At 45.8% G+C, this 16996-nt stretch overlaps 1 protein-coding gene across 6 annotated transcripts in view; it reads right to left on the bottom strand.

Annotated features, from left to right (window-relative positions):
• CLEC16A (C-type lectin domain containing 16A) overlaps nt 1-16996 on the bottom strand; it is a 239121-nt gene that overhangs the window by 147053 nt on the left and 75072 nt on the right. For all 6 annotated transcript variants that reach the window (XM_010370242.2, XM_010370239.2, XM_010370240.2 and 3 more), the window contains 2 exons: nt 15574-15706; nt 11400-11500 (listed from right to left, as the gene is read on the bottom strand). In XM_010370242.2, the coding sequence (XP_010368544.1) occupies nt 11400-11500; nt 15574-15706 (234 nt within the window). The remainder of the gene's footprint in view (nt 1-11399; nt 11501-15573; nt 15707-16996) is intronic.

The raw sequence follows: 16996 nt of genomic DNA, 5'->3' as shown, positions 1-16996 counted from the left end.
AATCACTCCACTTCAGCGAGGACAGCGGAAAGGGCCTGGTTTCTGGCTCCTTCCAGAATGGGGCTGTGGCCACAGAACCATGGAAAGAGGCAAACTAGGACCAGGCCTTGAATTTCCACAGAGAGGTCCATTTTTGTTTCTTTCCTATCATTGCCCCTCTGCCTTCTTAGAATTTGTGAACAATGAGGAAATCTGTGGCAAGCTCTTTTCTTGACAGGAAGAAAAGCCTGTCAAGATGATCTTGACCTTTCTCAACACTCCATGAAGGGAAGATTCCAGAGGATAGAAACACTTCTCTCTGCACCAGATTCCAAGTCCAGCCCTTTCCTTTCATGAGGAAGTTAAGGCCCAGAGTTGTTAAGCTGTTTCCCCAAGGCCACAGAGCAAGTCAGAAACGCGGCTCAAACCACCTTCAGATGATCCCGAAGATGGGCAGGGGCCAGATAGGAAAGGGTGGCAGCACCCACTCACCGAGCCCACGAGCAGCACGCAGGGTGCCCGTCCTCTCAGGCTGACAACAGCCACCCCTCTGTGTCCCTGGGCTCACTCTCTCCTAGGGGGTCAGCTGGGTACAGCAGGAATGAGAAGCCTAGCGGTGGAGTACGGGAGAAATTTTGTTTTGACACTTTACCTCTTTGAACCTCAGTTTCCTCACCTGTGAGGTGGGAATAATTATGGTAACTACCTGCCCCACAACTGCTATCAGGATCGAAAGAGAAAAAGCACTGTCACAGACCAACAACTTTACCTCTCATTATCATGCACAAATGGGAATTTTTAGTTTGATCACTGCTTAATGCAAGCACGAGAATTTTTAGTTTGAGCACGACTTGATGTGTTTCCTTATCATTCGTGTTATAAAAGGAAAGTTAGGCCAGGCACAGTGGCTCACGTTTGTAATCCCAGCACTCTGGGAGGCCGAGATGGGCAGATCACTTGAGGTCAGGAGTTTGAGACCAGCCTGGCCAATGTGGTGAAACCCCGTCTCTACTAAAAATACAAAAATTAGCTGAGTGTGGTGGCACATGCCTGTAGTACCAGCTACTCGGGAAGTTGAGAAACGAGAATTGCTTGAACCCAGGAGGCGGAGGTTGCAGTGGGCCGAGACTGCATCACTGCAGTCCAGCCTAAAATTTAAAAAAAAGGAAATTAGAACAAAAGAACAAAAGGAAAAAACCTAACAAGAGCTAAATCAAGCTACAGACAGCCCAAAAGAGGCATGCTGAGCTGCTGGGGGCCCCTCTCAGGGGACAAGTTGCTCAGGTTGGATCCTAAAGGATGAACAGGAGTTTGCCTTGAGCTAGACAGGGAGGGCCAGGACTTGCCAAACAAAGGTGGGACTGCAGGGAGTGGAGCACAGCCAGGGAGGTCAGGGCGGGGAACAGCCGGGGAGGGGGGTGATGAGGTGGAGGATGGGAGAAGGGACAGGCAAGGCTTCGTGCCAGGATCCTGCAGGGTGATGCAGTGGAGGGGTCCAGGAGAGGCAGCTAGTGGGCCATGACATGATCTGGTTGTGTCCTGGCTGACTGGGGTGGTCCCATTCCACTGGCTGCTCCAAGTGGTCTTCATGCTTCCGGCCCTTTCCCCCAAACTGACCTGCTACTGCCATGCAGTCCATGTGAGGTAGATTTTATCACCAGCCCTGGGAGGCAGAGAGCAGAGGTGATTCCACACAGCACATGGCAAAACTATACAACAGAAAACCCTCTGAACATCTCCCTTCTTTCCCCAAAGCTCCTTCTGGGCCAGGTGCCCCATTCTCTCTCCCAGCTCTTTTTCCCACCATGGCCTTTAAAATCCTCTCTGTGACTCTGAACTATCAAGTGTTTCCAAGGAGGCCTTATCATTTACCAAAATACTCAGTCAAAACAAATAACAACAAAATCCCCAGTCTCTCTGGGGAAGGACAAAGTGTCTTTGGAAGGAAGGAGGAGAGGATTCTGCTAGGATGACAAGATTGCCTTCACAAGGTAAGCCCTGAAGAAATGGTGACCATCCGCCAGGCATATGAAGTGGAATGCTTCATTTCATCCTCATGACGTTCCATGAAGTGGCTAATATTATTTCCATTTTATAGACGAGGAAGCTGAGGCTCAAAAAAGACATGAAGCTTGCCTGAGGTCATGCGGAGAGTAGAAAGCCCAGCCCTGAATGCGGCCACATGGCTCTTACCTCCATCCTCTCTGTCGTGTCCCATGATCCCTGCTGGTTAATGCACTTTCTCGCCACCTGCCCAAGCTATGTGTGTCACGTGATCTAGTGGTGTTCTTGGCACAAACACAACAGCCCATACATTTTTGCTGAATTAATTTTTTTAAAAGTTAAGTAGTTTTGATCAAATTTAGGACAGAAGATCAGACAAATCTCAAAATTAAGGGGAAATATACATAAAATAGAAGCCACCATAAGACAGCTGTGCAGAAAAGCCCAACCATCACCCACACACAAAACAGGCTAGAAAGAAATATGATACTGTCAGCAGCTGGTTATCTTAAGGTGGTATAATCAAAGGCAAGTGAAAAAGCAACTTATTCTCATTTTTGTTTTCTACAACAATCACTGCATGACCATCACTGTTCTTAGGATGGCATTTAATTTGTGGCAAACAAATTTGGTTTGGGTTTAAGCCTCCTCCCTGAAACAATCTGGTGGTTGATGGTTCTGAGTGGCTAAGGTCAATGTCACTGTATAACAGGGGCATGCATGTGAAAGGTAAGACGGCTCCTGTGTACGGGGACATACATACACACACACACACACACACACGCTCTCACACACACACACTCACACACACACACACACACATACCCCATGGTTCTCAGTCACAGAAAGGCAGCTTTTGCTGCAAATCCAATAGCTTCTTTGCCGGTCATTTCCCTCTGACAGAAATAAACATTGTGGATAATATATGATCCTATTTGCTTCAACTCGTAAGTGCCTTGTGACAGACAAATTCCAAAGAAATCCTGCTGCACTTCACGAGAGCACTAGCTCATTCTGACTTCCAGCAGACCACATGTTCCTTGCCCCACGCACAGCCCTGCCTTAGGGGTCAGAGCCTGAGCTGCCCACCGAGTCAGAATGGGTGTCTCCTGTCCACAGGGTTGGAGGGTGGAACTCTCAACCAACTCATTCAAAGAATCCAAAACAGAAGGGAAGGGTGTGGCCCCACAGTGTAAGTAACTCTTACTAAGCTTCCCTCTCAGTTCTGATATCTGGATTCTTCCCCCTTAGTAGTAGCTCCCATTCAGGGTAGGGATGGAAAAGACCCAGACCAAAGATGCATAAGAATAATTAGAAAGATCTGGATAAAGAGACCATGAGAACACCAGGTAAACAACGTTCAAACTTTTATTTTATTTTATTTTATTTTATTTTATTTTATTTTTTTTGAGACGAAGTCTCGCTCTGTCGCCCAGGCTGGAGTGCAGTGGCGCGATCTCGGTTCACTGCAAGCTCCACCTCCCGGGTTCACGCCATTCTCCTGCCTCAGCCTCCTGAGTAGCTGGGACTACAGGCGCCCGCCACCGGGCCCGGCTAATTTTTTCTATTTTTAGTAGAGACGGGATTTCACCATGGTCTCGATCTCCTGACCTTGTGATCCGCCCGTCTTGGCCTCTCAAAGTGCTGGCATTACAGGCGTGAGCCACCGCGCCCGGCCTCAAACTTTTAAAAAATGTATTTTGACTACGCAACGTCTCCCTGGCTGCAGTCACATAAGTATTAGCAGCTTTGGAAGACTATAGACCAAAGATTTCGAAAGCTAACCAGATGTTGGGCCAATTTCCAATGTACTTCCAATTCTGGTTATGTGTCAGCCAAGATCCAAAATGACGTTGTGCAAGTTCTCTGCATGGCAAAAGCTTCCCTTTATCCTATTACCTTTCAACCTTTTCCGTATCTCTCATCCACGTTCCATTAACTTCTCAGCAAAACAAAACACAAAACACAAAGAGCCCAAGACTCCTTCTTCCTGGGTAAACAATGACAAATGGAGTGGCAGGAGTAGAAGGCTGGTTGCTGAACTGGGGAAACTTCAAGATACAAAAGCTGTAAAACTCACCCCCCATCCCCCGACCTCTGGCCCAGGACTCAGCGGACTTGACAGAAGAGCAAAGGCTGCATTTTCTATTACAGAAATAAACCAGAATTCATTCTATGGCCCAGTTGAGTCACAACACTGTGGCCCAATTGAGTCACACCAAGCGCCTTCCACCAACCGGACAACCCTTTCCACTGTGGGATATTCATTTCGGTGCAGCATCTAATCTATTATGATTTACTGGAAGGCCTGAGCTCACATTTGGTTTTTATTAACATGGCTTTTATGTTAAAATTGTCTATGAGGAAAAATCTATGAGAAAGAGACCAGGTCACCCGGGGGCCTGATTTGGGGATTAAGGATCTGGAAAAGTGAGGCTGAAGGTCAAGTGCAGCCTGACCAACTGCTGCATAACCAAAAACCAATCACCCAACCAACCACCACCACCAAAGCCCCACCAAATACAGACTCTGCTCACAGGCCAGGACTGAGCATAAGCCAGGTGGCAGCTCCCCCATGAGGCAGCTTCCCCAGGCACCTGGGCCTCGGAGCACTGGACTTGAACTTTACAGTTTCTTCTCCAAACCTGCTCCAAGGCCCATGCTCGTTAGTTCTAGAAATGGCACTGCTACTTGTCACACAGTCAAAGGAGTCAGGAACCTGAGCCTTACCCAGGCTCCTCCCTTCATGCCCCCTTCTTTCAAATCAACCAGAACCCCTCATCCCCTAGCCCAGTGCCTCTCCTTGTCTCCTCATCCTAGTAAATGCACCCCACCGTTGCTCAAGCCAAATCGCAGGAGTCATCAGATTCGTCCCTTCCACTTGACCCCTACATCCAATCCATCAGCACATCCTGGCTCTAGCGCTGAAATAACCACAAGTCCTTCCAGTTTCCTCCACTCCCCAGCCAGCAGCCTAATCCGATCCACATTATCTCGCCTGGACGACTGCAACAGCTTCTTAGCAAGTCTCCCGGTGTTCCCTCCTGCAACTCATCCCCACCCCAGTCATCTACTTTCCATCTGGTAGCCAAAGTTTCTTTTAAAAACTTCCATCTGACCACATCACTGTCCAACTTAAAGATTCTGTAGGGGTTTCCCACTGTACTTGGGAAAAAAATGGTAATTCCTCTTCATGGCCTTCAAGGCCCTTCATGACCTGGCCCCTGCCCACCTGGCCAGCCTCACCTTGGCCCACTTTCTGCTCCTTCCCACCCCGGGGCCTCTGTACATGCTGCTCCCTTCGCCTGGAGCACTCTTGCCCCAGATCTTTGCAGAGCTGGCTCCTTCGCACTCCCTGGGCTTTGGCTCTGCTGGTCCTTCCTCAGAGGAGCCCTCCCCGACCACCCTGACTAGCACCTAGTAACCCCTGCAGCACACTGGGCCTCCTCATCACTCCACCCTGTTCATTTCCTTCTTTCTACCATTTGTCACAGTCACAATCTTCTTGTTCACTTCAACGAGACTCATCTGGACTTGTTTGAGTGCCTATGACAGGGCCTTGCCCTAGCAAGTGCTCAGCAAGCATCTGCTGAATGATAAGAAAGCCTCTGGGTTTCACCTCCCACCCCTCCCACCTTGTGGCTGAATTACCGGAAACCCACAATGAGGGGTGCAGAGTGGGTCAGCTCACTTACTGACCAACTGCCCCCCAGCAGCCCCACATGGCTCGTAGGAACAGAGCTCACAGTTGCTGCCTGTGCTACCCCTGCAGACTGGCTCCAGATGCCTGCCTCTTGGGGCAGCCCGCTGCCTCGGACATGCTGCCACTCACCCTGGGGAACGGGCAGTGATCCGACGGATATGCCACAGGCTCTCATGCCCCTTCCTGCTCTGCCCTCTACCATAGCCCGGGTGTCCTCAGGAAATGGGTCTTCACTCTTGCGGGCAGAGTCCATGCTCACCACCAGGCAAGCGACCCTCCATTGTGCTGACAGTCTCCTCGTAGGACTTTTCTGTCCAAGAATGACTGATGCTTCCTTGGGCAAGGGCCTGGGTTGGTCTGCCTGGAATTTGTAGTTCCGTGTTGAGTCCACTGCCTGGCACACGGCTGGTGCTCCATGTGCATTTGCTGAATAACGAGTTATGTGCGGAAATTCATCAGAGACTGCAAGGCTATTCCTCCTGATCACTTAAGCCTCCAAGAGGCCTCTCCGGATTGCTCAGGCAGATGTAGTACCCTCTACCATCAGCCTGCCCCCCCACATTACCTAGTTTTATTTTCACTGTTGCACTCTCACTACATGGGATTATTTCACTTGGTTACTAGTTTATTGTCTGTCTCCTCTAAGAGAATCCAGATTCCATGAAAGCATTTGTTTGGTTCACCACTGCATCCCCAATACTGATCTCAGTGCCTGGCATCTAGGAGCTTCCTGTTAGAAGAATGAATGAATCAATCAATCAATACATGAATAGCATTAGCAGAAAATGGAAGAAGGAATTTAATTTCCTTGAATATACAGTTCTACTCTTCTAGGAAGAAATTCCCAAGAAAAAGAGGTAGGATGCCCAGGTGGGAACACGGGTGAGTGGTCTCTCCAGCACATAAGACTGGATGAAGGTGCACAGCAGCACACCTGGTAAGCCATGATGTCTCTCCTCCCCACACAGCTCAGGGCTGCAGGGAGGAAGCCCACGGAGAACGCCAGTCACACAGAAGATGAGGAGCTTGCCCACTGTCCCTTGGAGCCTGGCAGCTACACCACACAGAGAGCATCTTCTTTGCTGAAGCCCTGAGCTACAGGCTGCCAGGAAGAGATGGCCTTGGGGATGTGCCACATAGCTTAGCGGCAACCAATCAGCAAACTCTGACTGAGCACTGATTGAGTGCCAGGCAGTAGGCTGGGTACTGCATGGAGCACATGCTTTCTGCCTTCCAAGGCCTAGCTATCTAGAATGGGAGAGAAAAAATACAGAGAAAAGGAGGTATTAAAAAGTGCTAGGCCGGGCGCAGTGGCTCAAGCCTATAATCCCAGCACTTTGGGAGGCCGAGACTGGTGGATCACGAGGTCAGGAGATCGAGACCATCCTGGCTAACACGGTGAAACCCCGTCTCTACTAAAAAAAAAAAAAAAAAAAAAAAAAAAAAAAAAAAAAGTGCCACAGGAACCTCATGGAGATTGAAAAACATCCGGTCTTCCCAAGATACTGTTACGAAAATGAAAAGACATGCCACAGACTTGGGGGAAATAATTGCTAAATGCCTCTGATAAAGGACTTGCATTCAAAATACATAAAGAACTCTCAAGGTTGAGGTAGGTGTATCACTTGAGGTCAGGAGTTCGAGACCAGCCTGGCCAACATGGCGAAACCCCGTCTCTACTAAAAATACAACAATCAGCCAGGCGTGGTGGCGTGCACCGGTAGTCCCAGCTACTCAGGAGGCAGAAGCAGGAGAATTGCTTGAACCTGGGAGGCGGAGGTTGTAGTGAGCCAAGATTGCGCCACTGCATTCTGGCCTGGGTGATAGAATGAGACTCCGTCTTAAAAGAAACAAAACAAAAAAATCCCAAAACTCTCCAAACACAACAATTTTTTTACACAATTCAATTTAAAAAATGGGCTAAGGATTTGAAAAGACTCTTCACCAACGAAGACATGTATGGCAAAAGAAACACATGAAAAGATGTTCAATGTCATTAGGGAAATGCAGATTAAGGTAATAAGATACCACTGCAAACCTATTAGAATGGTGAAAACCAAAAAGGTGACCACACCAAATGTTGGAAAGGAAGTAATAGGAACCAGAACTCTTGTACACTGGTGATGGGATGTAAAATTATACAGGCATCTTGGAAAACAGTTTGGCAGGATCTTAAAATAAAAGCAAACATACACATATCTCCCATAATTATATGGGAAATATGATTCAGCCATCCATTCCTAGGTATTTATCCAAGAGAAAAGAACGTATATGCTCATACAACTCTCTGTATGGGCATACATTGTATGGGGCCACACAAATGCTCACAGCAGCTTTGTTTTTAATAGTCCAAAACTGGAAACAACCCAAATTTCCATTAACAGATGAATGAATAAACTGTGGTACGTTCATACAGTGGAATGTTACTCAGCAAGAAGAAATGAACTAGAGATACACACAACATCATGATGGATCTCAAAATAATTATGTGGATTGAAAGAAGCCACATGAAGAGGAGTACATGTTGCACGACTCTGTTTATACAAAATTTTAGAAAGTGCAAACTAATCTAGAATGACAGGAAGCAGATTGGTGTTACTTGGGGAGAGGGGTGTGGGAAGCAACGGGGGGCATGTGGAAATGTTTGGGATGCTGGATTATACACCGTCTTGATCATGGTGATGATTTCATGGGTATTTACATATGTCAACACATCAAATTGTGCACCTTAAATATGTGCAGTTTATTGAACATCAATTAGACTTCAATCAAACTTCTTCTTTAAAGGTGCTATGCTTCTGGCCAAGATGGATTGAATTTATTCTTCTGACTCAGGCAACTTAGAAAGCAAGACAATATATACAAAACAATGGTTATCAGACTCTGGATGAACAGGCAGCATAGGAGAGAGATCCCTGAGAGAAAGAAGCACAATGGCGGTGGCCCAGTCGATTGCTCCAGCTTGCTGTCCAGTGAGAGTATCCAGGCCTCAGCACAGGGACAGAAAACCCAGACAAAGACTGTGATTCTCTCAGAGAAGGCAGAGTCTGGAGTTCAGAGAGATCAAGGGGTTAAAATTCATGGACAAGAGAAACGAAGAGAGAGCTGCAGAGAGAGAGCTCACACACCTGCAGAGGTTTCCTTTAGAGCCTCACTGTGTTCTGGTCTGTGTGTGCATATGAAGAAAGGGAAAGATCTGCCAGAATGAACCCTGTGGAACAACTGCTGGAGCTCACACAGGACCGGCCAGTGTGGAGAGACTACCTCCCCATGGGACACGGTAGAGTCTCAGAAGGGTAATGTCTTCAGTAGTAGGGACAAGTTAGTCCTAAACTAAAGGCTGTCTGGACTAGCTCTCACAGAGCTTAAAAGAAAGCCTCAAAAAAGGATCAGACCAACTCCAATGAACTGAACCATCAGCCCAAAAATATTTACAGGAAGAATCCAGCATCCAACTGTGTAAAAATCACACTAACTGTTAACCAATCAAAACCAGGCATGCAGAAAATGGGGGAAGGAATCCAAAAGCAGGAGAAAAACCAGTAAAAGAAGCACAGCTAGAAATTACACACATGACAAAACACAAGAAATCAAAAGGGAAACTGTAGAATATTTTAAGCTGAATGTACCTCATATGTTAAGATTTACTGAATGCAGGCAAAGCAGTGCTTACAGGGAAATTTACAGCATTAAAGTCATAGAGAAGAAAGGTTTAAAAATCAGTGACTGGAAAGGGAATAGCCTGAGGGATTTTTTCTGATAATGAAACTGTACTATCTCCTGATTATGTGGTGTTCACACATATTCATACATATCCCAAAAGTCACAGAATTAAATACAAAAATGAGTTAATTTTATGGTACGTTAGTTTAAAAAAATAAGCTGATTTGCTTAAAAAAAATCAATGATCAAAGCTTCCATCAATGATTAAAATCAATGATTAAAGCTTCTTTATAAGAAGTTATAAAATAAAAAGTAAAGCAGAAGGTAAAAAAAACCCATAAGAACATAAATCAATAAAATCGAAAACAGCAGAACAATAGAGGGTGGCAATAACATTAATAATCCTCTAGCCAAAATGATTAGGAAAAAAAATGAAGACCTAAATTATCAATACCATGAATCAGAGAGGGAACATCACCACAGATCCTATAGATATTAAAAAGATAATAAAAGAATATCATAAAGTTTATGCCAATATATTTGACAGTTCAGATGAACTGACAAATTCCTTCAAAGACACAGGTCACCGAAGCTCACTCAAGATGAAATACATAACCTTGGAAAGCCCTATGCCTACTGAAGAAATTGAGTGGTTAAAACCTTCCATCAAAGACAACTCCATATTCAGATGGCTTCACTGGTTTAAGGAACATTTAGGGAAGAAACAATACTACAAAAATTCCTCCAGAAAATCAAGGAGAGAATATTTCCCAATTCATTCTATAAGGTGAACATAACCCTGATGGTAAAACCAGACAAGAGAATTACAAGAAGACTACAGACCAGTATCAGTCATGAACACAGATGCAAACATCCTTAATATCTATGATTTGCTATGATTTGCTCACACATTGATAAAAAAGAATGGCAGTTCTCTATGGACGTGAACCCATGTACTGAAACATGATGATGTGAGCTGAGCAAGGTAGAAAGCACAATATTGGTATCTCCATTTATAGCTAAGTGGGCAGTCATATAAATAAAACCATATATACTCCTACTTGGGTTTGTTTGGCTATCTTTAAAAAGACACAAGAGAAACCAGTAGCGGGAACTGCCTTTGAAGAGGACAGCTGGGGTCAAAGGTGGGAGACTTTTCACTATATACTCTTCTGCCACCAATCGACTTATTTATCGTGATTAATGATTTAAGAACACACAAACTTGGTTATATCATATATGTTTTAATGCCTCTAGCCATAGGCTATCTTAGTAAAACCCAACTCTATCTACTCCCCAATAAGCTTATAAAAAACCTACTAAAACATCACTTGATTTTTTAGTATTCCAAGCCCAGCTCTTGGCAGGGGTTAGAAGAAATATTCCTGAATTCTTCTTTGAAGAGATTCTGATGTGGAAGTTTCAGAACATGCCCATGTCAAGCCAGGTGGGCAAACAACAGTGACTATTCCCAGGAGTCGGCAGCAAGTCAATGAATGAATGAATCCTAACAAAACCTGTCAACCCCATGGGAGTTGGATCCTGGCCAAGCAGCCTCAATAGGGGAAGCCAGAGAACCACACCTTTCTTCAGAAAGGAAACCTACACTTCCACAAAGTCCATCCAGGGTCTATTTCAGCTCTGCACCCAGAATAAGAACACCAAGCGTTATATATAGCAAAACCAAGATTACAATTTGACTGATTTCAGTTTTGATGTTAGGAAAGAGGTCAGATGCTAAGTCAGTTGTAAATCAAGGGGTCAAAAGAAAACCACAGGGTGAATATAGTCATCCTGGGTTAGGCAGTCAAGTCACCTTCCCCTATATTGCCTGAGTAACCAATTCCTGTGGCTTCAGTTGGCAGAAAAACACCTGAGAAATTCTAATGAAGTTAAAGAAGAGTGGGAGTCAAAACCAAAAAGGACCACCAAAACCAGAAAGGAAATTCTATACAGAAAGCACCTTTCTTCATCCTCCATGCAGCAGAGGGGAAGGATGCTATGCATATGCAGGGCCCAGTGAGGAAGTCAGGCAAGGCAAGGATCTTACCTTTATTATGAGACATGGCATAGAGGAGGCAGAGCACGAACAGAGCAAGGTAATCGTCATCCGGGCTGTCGAGGGCATGGTACACCATATCCAGGAAGGGTCTGGAAAAGGGGAGGGGCATATATGAGCACATGGGTGAACACCTCCGCTCTCTAACCTGCACACGGGGTGCTAGCTGCCTTTGACACAGCTCTTTGACTAGCTGCCTTTGACCAGGCCACAACTGTGTGCCTGGTCCAGCACCAGGCACTGAGAACACAGACAAATGAGAGACAGGCTCTGCCCAGGAAAGCTGCTATCCAGAGGGGAACCTGACCAAGGAACAGACTGCTTGCTTAGTCACACAACAATCACTCACCAGGTATTCCAGACACAAGAAATCAATTATACAAACTCCCCACACCACAGCTCCCGTGTCAGCTGGTAGAGACAGAACAGACAGACATCACTGCAAAGTGATGTGTCACAAGACAATGAAGAAAACAGGACAGTGTGATGGTATCAAACAAGGCACAAACAACAATCCAAACAAGTTCAAGAACACGAGCCCTGGTGCCAGACTGCCTGGGTTCAAATTCGGATTCTGCCTCTTTTTAGCTTTTTATTCAGCAAACCCTGGGGCAAGTTACATAAAACCTCTCTATTTCCCCATCTGTATGGTGTGGATTCCAACCTCACAGGATTACTGTGAGGATTCAAGCGCAATGAAGACTGAAAAGCATTTAGCACGGGGCCAGGCACTATGGACGGTGCCAATGCACGGGAGCTGCTATTTGATTTCTATTTTTAATATACCAAGGGCACTACTTCATGATTTCACTTTGGCAGTGTCCTGACCCAGCAATTTCTTAAGCCGACTTTCTCTGACTGTGAAGAATCGATAGTGAGGTCTCTCACCTCTGATGCTTTCTGGGTGAGATCTGTAGAGAGGCTGCAAATACCGGAAACGGCACATCCCAAATGCTGCCTTTCCAGGTGAAGGGCCTCACAGAAAAAAGACTCTTCAACACCAGGAGAATAGAATATGCACAGGTCTGGCCCACAGGCCAGAGGCTCTGATCCTCTGACTATCTGTGGCTACCCCCTCTTAATGCCAGCTTGAGGTCAAGGGAACAGAGCACCTTCATGAATGACCAAGGGCACATTTAATTTTTGGAAAGACACCCAAGCTCCAATGAACACTGGATGCCTATGGGGAGTGAAAGGAGGCTGTGGAGAAACAGGGAGCGTTCACTACATAACCTTTGACACAGTTTTGAATGTTTGACTCTATACATGTATCTGTGATACAAAATATTCCATTGAAAAATGCAAAAAAAAAAAAAAGAAAACATGTACTTGTCATAACATTTCAAACACACACGTGACACACAAAAACAAAAACAAAAAAAATCTTAAAGGGGACATTTATGTTCCGTTCCCATTTTTCCACAGCCCCAGATGGGGCACCACCTTTCAGATGTGTTAATAGCTTTTCCACGTGTAGATTTGGGTTTTGAAAGCCTCCAGCAATAACACTTCCAAACTTAGGAGTAGGATAACACTTTCTTGTAAATCAGCTGGGTGAAATTTGGATCATATTTTCATTTGGGAATAATATGAACAACCAAATGCCAATAGCTGGGTGGGTACCATCTTTTATGAGATGAAGTATCTTAAAGCCATTAAGTGTTTTGTTTACACAGGGTAGACTAAGGTGAAAAAGTTGCTTGAGAATTGAGATTAGATGGAAAAAAAGGAGGAACACAAAATTATAGACATGACACGGTCCAAGCTTCTGGGAGAAGGGAGGGTGAAATTCCCAGAAAGTTCACATTGGGGAAAAAAAAAAAAAAAACTGGTGAGAAATAACCAAAATGGTAGTCCCACTGACTCTGAATGCTTCCATCATGAAGACCTTTTTTCCCCTTCTTTACACTTTTTAAGATTTTGCATATTTCATAAATTTAAAGTTTTTTTTTTTTTTTTTAAGAAAAGAAACAATGTTTTGAAAGCCTTAAGTTTGTTAGGCCTATATTTAACCCCAAACGCAGATAGAGCCGATAATATATGGGGAATATAAGAACAGCCTGTTTTTCACCATGCTGTTTCTTGAGGCAAGTAGACCAATGCCAAGATCCAATTCATAGCCTAGAGAACAAACGGCCACCTTCCCTCCCACCCCTGCCTCCCTGCCTTTCTGCCTCCCTGCCAGGAAGTGGGGGGACTGAGGGCAGTGGCAGTTTCTTATAAGCTGCATCTCGATACCTTGACAAAGGAGAAAGCAGCTCTCCACCTGGGCCAGTCTCTACCCTGGCATTCAGTCTCAGAGTCTAGCAGAGATCTGGCCCGGAGGTTCTCAGGCCTGCATGCAGCCTAACTCAAGGCAACTGAATCAGCTTCCATTAGAAGCCATGTGCTTCAAGATGCCCAAAGTTAGGAAACAATCTCAATCAACTCTAAGAAAACCCTTCTCTCCCCCAAAATTCAGAAAAAAAGAAGTCATCAACCCCAATATTCAAACATAACATTTTGGTCTGTTTTTTTTGCCCTTTTTTTGGTGGCGGGAGGAATACATGGGTGTTTTTCTTCTATTAACAAAGCTACAGTATTACCATGCTATGAAAAGTATGTCCTCTGTTTCCATTTATCAGATCCTAAGGAATTGAACACATCATGACAGTATTCACCTAAAAGCAGCAGCTTACATTCTTTGAGACAAAGTCTCATTCTATTGCCCAGGCTGGAGTGCAGTGGTGCAATCACAGTGCATTGCAGCCTTGACCTCTCTGGCTCAAGCAATCTCCCATCTCACCTCTCAAGCAGCCAGGACTACAGGCACCTGCCACCGTGCCCGGCTAATTTTTTAATTGTTTTGTAAAGATGGGGTCTCACTACGTTGCCGAAGCTAGTCACAAACTCCTGGGCTCAAGTGATCCTCCCGCCTTGGCCTCCCAAAGTGCTGGGATTGCAGGTGTGAGCCACCACGCCTGGCCTGATCCTCTATTAAGCAGATACCTATTCCTTTGCTTAAGCACCACCCCACTACTGGTTATTTGGGGCTCTTCTAATTATTTACAGTCTAAAGAATGCTGTGCCAAGGTCGTCCCCAACTTTCTGTATTTAGAATGACTTCTTTAATTTTCAGAGCTTTGGGAGTTACATTTTTTGCTCTGAAGCAAAATCTAAAAGGTCTTTGTACTCCACTGTTTTTTTATTTAGCAAAAACTAAAAATGGCTCCCTTGCACATCTGATAAAAATTAATCCCATTTGTTAAGTCACTGAAACATTTGCCAAGCAAAGAGACAAATAAGATATGGAGGGAAAAAATTAGTGGACTTCACATCTTCACTTGAAATTGGATTACTAAAGAGGATGCCGGGGGTGGGAGGTGTATTTCCACCAGCCCTCTCTAGAGGCTGAGGAAGTGAATGCCTCACAGGCTGACAGAGAAATCCTGGTGTGGTGCATTTATGAACAGGAAGGTAGTGCTAATCAGGAGGCTGTTGCAGGGGTCGGTGCAGTGGGGCTGTAAGATAAGGAAATAACTCTGAAATGAAGAAGCCCTGCTACCAGCTCCCACATACACTGGGAGTAGCCTTCTCTCCAATCCCATTTTGGAGGGGCTCGTGCTATGGCAAGGTTCCAGGAAATGTGGGGTCACCCAGGTTTAAGAAGATGTAGCTACAGATGGCCATCACTGAAATGAATAATCAGGCAAAAAGTCAAAGGTGGATCGCAGCACTAACTCACTCGGGCCGAGTCAAGAGGGCTGGCCCTATAGATGGGGTACGTGTATGTGTGTGCCAGGGAGGGAATGAACCAGGCAAGGAGATCCAAGCCCAGCTACTGAGGAGATCCTTCCTCGGAGCAGCAGAGCATTTCCAGGGGCAGCCAGCGTGAAGCAACCCACGTCCTTTAGACGGAGCCCAGCTCCAAAGTGCCAGGAGCGAGGCAGGGAGAGTTGCGCTATCCTGGCGAATCTCTTCGTAAGGGAGTGAGCATTACAGTATTGAGTGATGGCTCTGTCCCCGTGCCTCTGGGTGGCAAGAGCTGGAGAAGCAGGGAAATAAAGGGAGGCAGCATGGTCGGACTAAGGGACAGAAGAGGCTCTGGCCCCAGGGCTCAACCTCCCCACTGAGCCCTCTCCTCTTCCTTGAGAGAGCACTCAGCACCGGCCTCTTGGGCAGCTACCTGCTCCACTGCGCGCTCTCAGAGCAGGTGGCGGCGGCGCTCTTCTCCTCGTCCGTGGTGTTCTGCTCCTGCACAGAGGTGCTGGCGGCCAGCTCTGAGAGCTTGCTACGCTCCATGATCACCATCTCGATCTCTGGAAGCCAAAATGGAGACTGGGATGAGCCCAGACAGCTTTGCAGCCCTAGATTTATACACATGCTCATGTTGGAGAATAAATACGCATAAGTGACTCCTAACACATCAAGCACATGTCCGACAGCAGTGACCTGAACATCAGTGACACACTGGGGTGGAAATAAGAGACACAGGCCGGAGCCTGTCTTTCCATTCGTCACAGGAACATCAAGAAACGTGTTCCTGTTTTGGTAACAAAACACAAATTGCAATCATTTATTCTATTTCCAGAATTTAAAATGGCCTTTTTTACTTTATTGATACCACATTTCCTTCCCAAAGGATTTGAGGCAGCAGAGAAGAGATATGTGGTTGGTAAACATAATCAACCTCACTGACAATATTCTAAAGCACCTTACATTTTCTTTTTTTTTTTTTTTTGAGACAGAGTCTCGCTCTTGTCACCCAGGCTGGAGTGCAGTGGTGCGATCTTGTCTCACTGCTACCTCCGCCTCCCGGGTTCAGGTGATTCTCCTGCCTCAGCCTTCTGAGTAGCTGGGATTATAGGCGCCCGCCACCACACCCGGCAAATTTTTGTATTTTTAGTGGAGACAGGGTTTTGTCATGTTGGCTAGGCTGCTCTCGAACTCCTGACCTCAGGTGATCTGCCCACCTCGGACTCCCAAAGTGTTGGGATTACAGGCATGAGCCACCATGCCTGGTCTAAAGTTGCTTACATTTTTGATAGAAAGCTCTGATGTGACTAAAGCCTTTTGTTTTCCTTTTCCACTTACAACTTCCGGAAGGCAGAGAGAGATTAGGAACCTCATTTTATTTTTCTCTCCATTAAACAAGGGTAACCTGTAGCAATCAACTTAAGCATGGTGTGCATTTTTACTTTTCAGAAAAAGTTATGAACCACCCAAGACAACATCTTGAATTAAAGATGGACGAGGGTTGGACTGTACGGTGTCCCCATCACAGAGTTCTTGGCTGTGCGGGCGTAGACTTTCAAACAGTCAGCCCTCGGAACTCAGAGTTCACATCTTTTTTCCCACCTTCGGGAGACATACCGGGGGAAAAGAGGTGACAAAATGTGAACCTACACTTCTCTTTGCAGAGGGATGTGAACACATACCTTGGGCTCAGACACAGCCTCTGCCACGGTCTCCCTCCCCCTGGCTCATGCAGGGACCTCGGCCACCTCTTCTGCCACCCTAATTTATTCTCCACACAAATCCAAGTGATTTTAAGGAATTAGCTCGTGTCACTCCTCTGTTCAAAACTCCCAATGCCTACCCATCACTCT

The sequence above is a fragment of the Rhinopithecus roxellana genome, chromosome 20, assembly GCF_007565055.1.
Source record: "Rhinopithecus roxellana isolate Shanxi Qingling chromosome 20, ASM756505v1, whole genome shotgun sequence".
Taxonomy (NCBI): domain Eukaryota; kingdom Metazoa; phylum Chordata; class Mammalia; order Primates; family Cercopithecidae; genus Rhinopithecus; species Rhinopithecus roxellana.
Note: the sequence above shows the minus strand (reverse complement) of the source record. Positions and strands in the feature narration are given on the sequence as shown.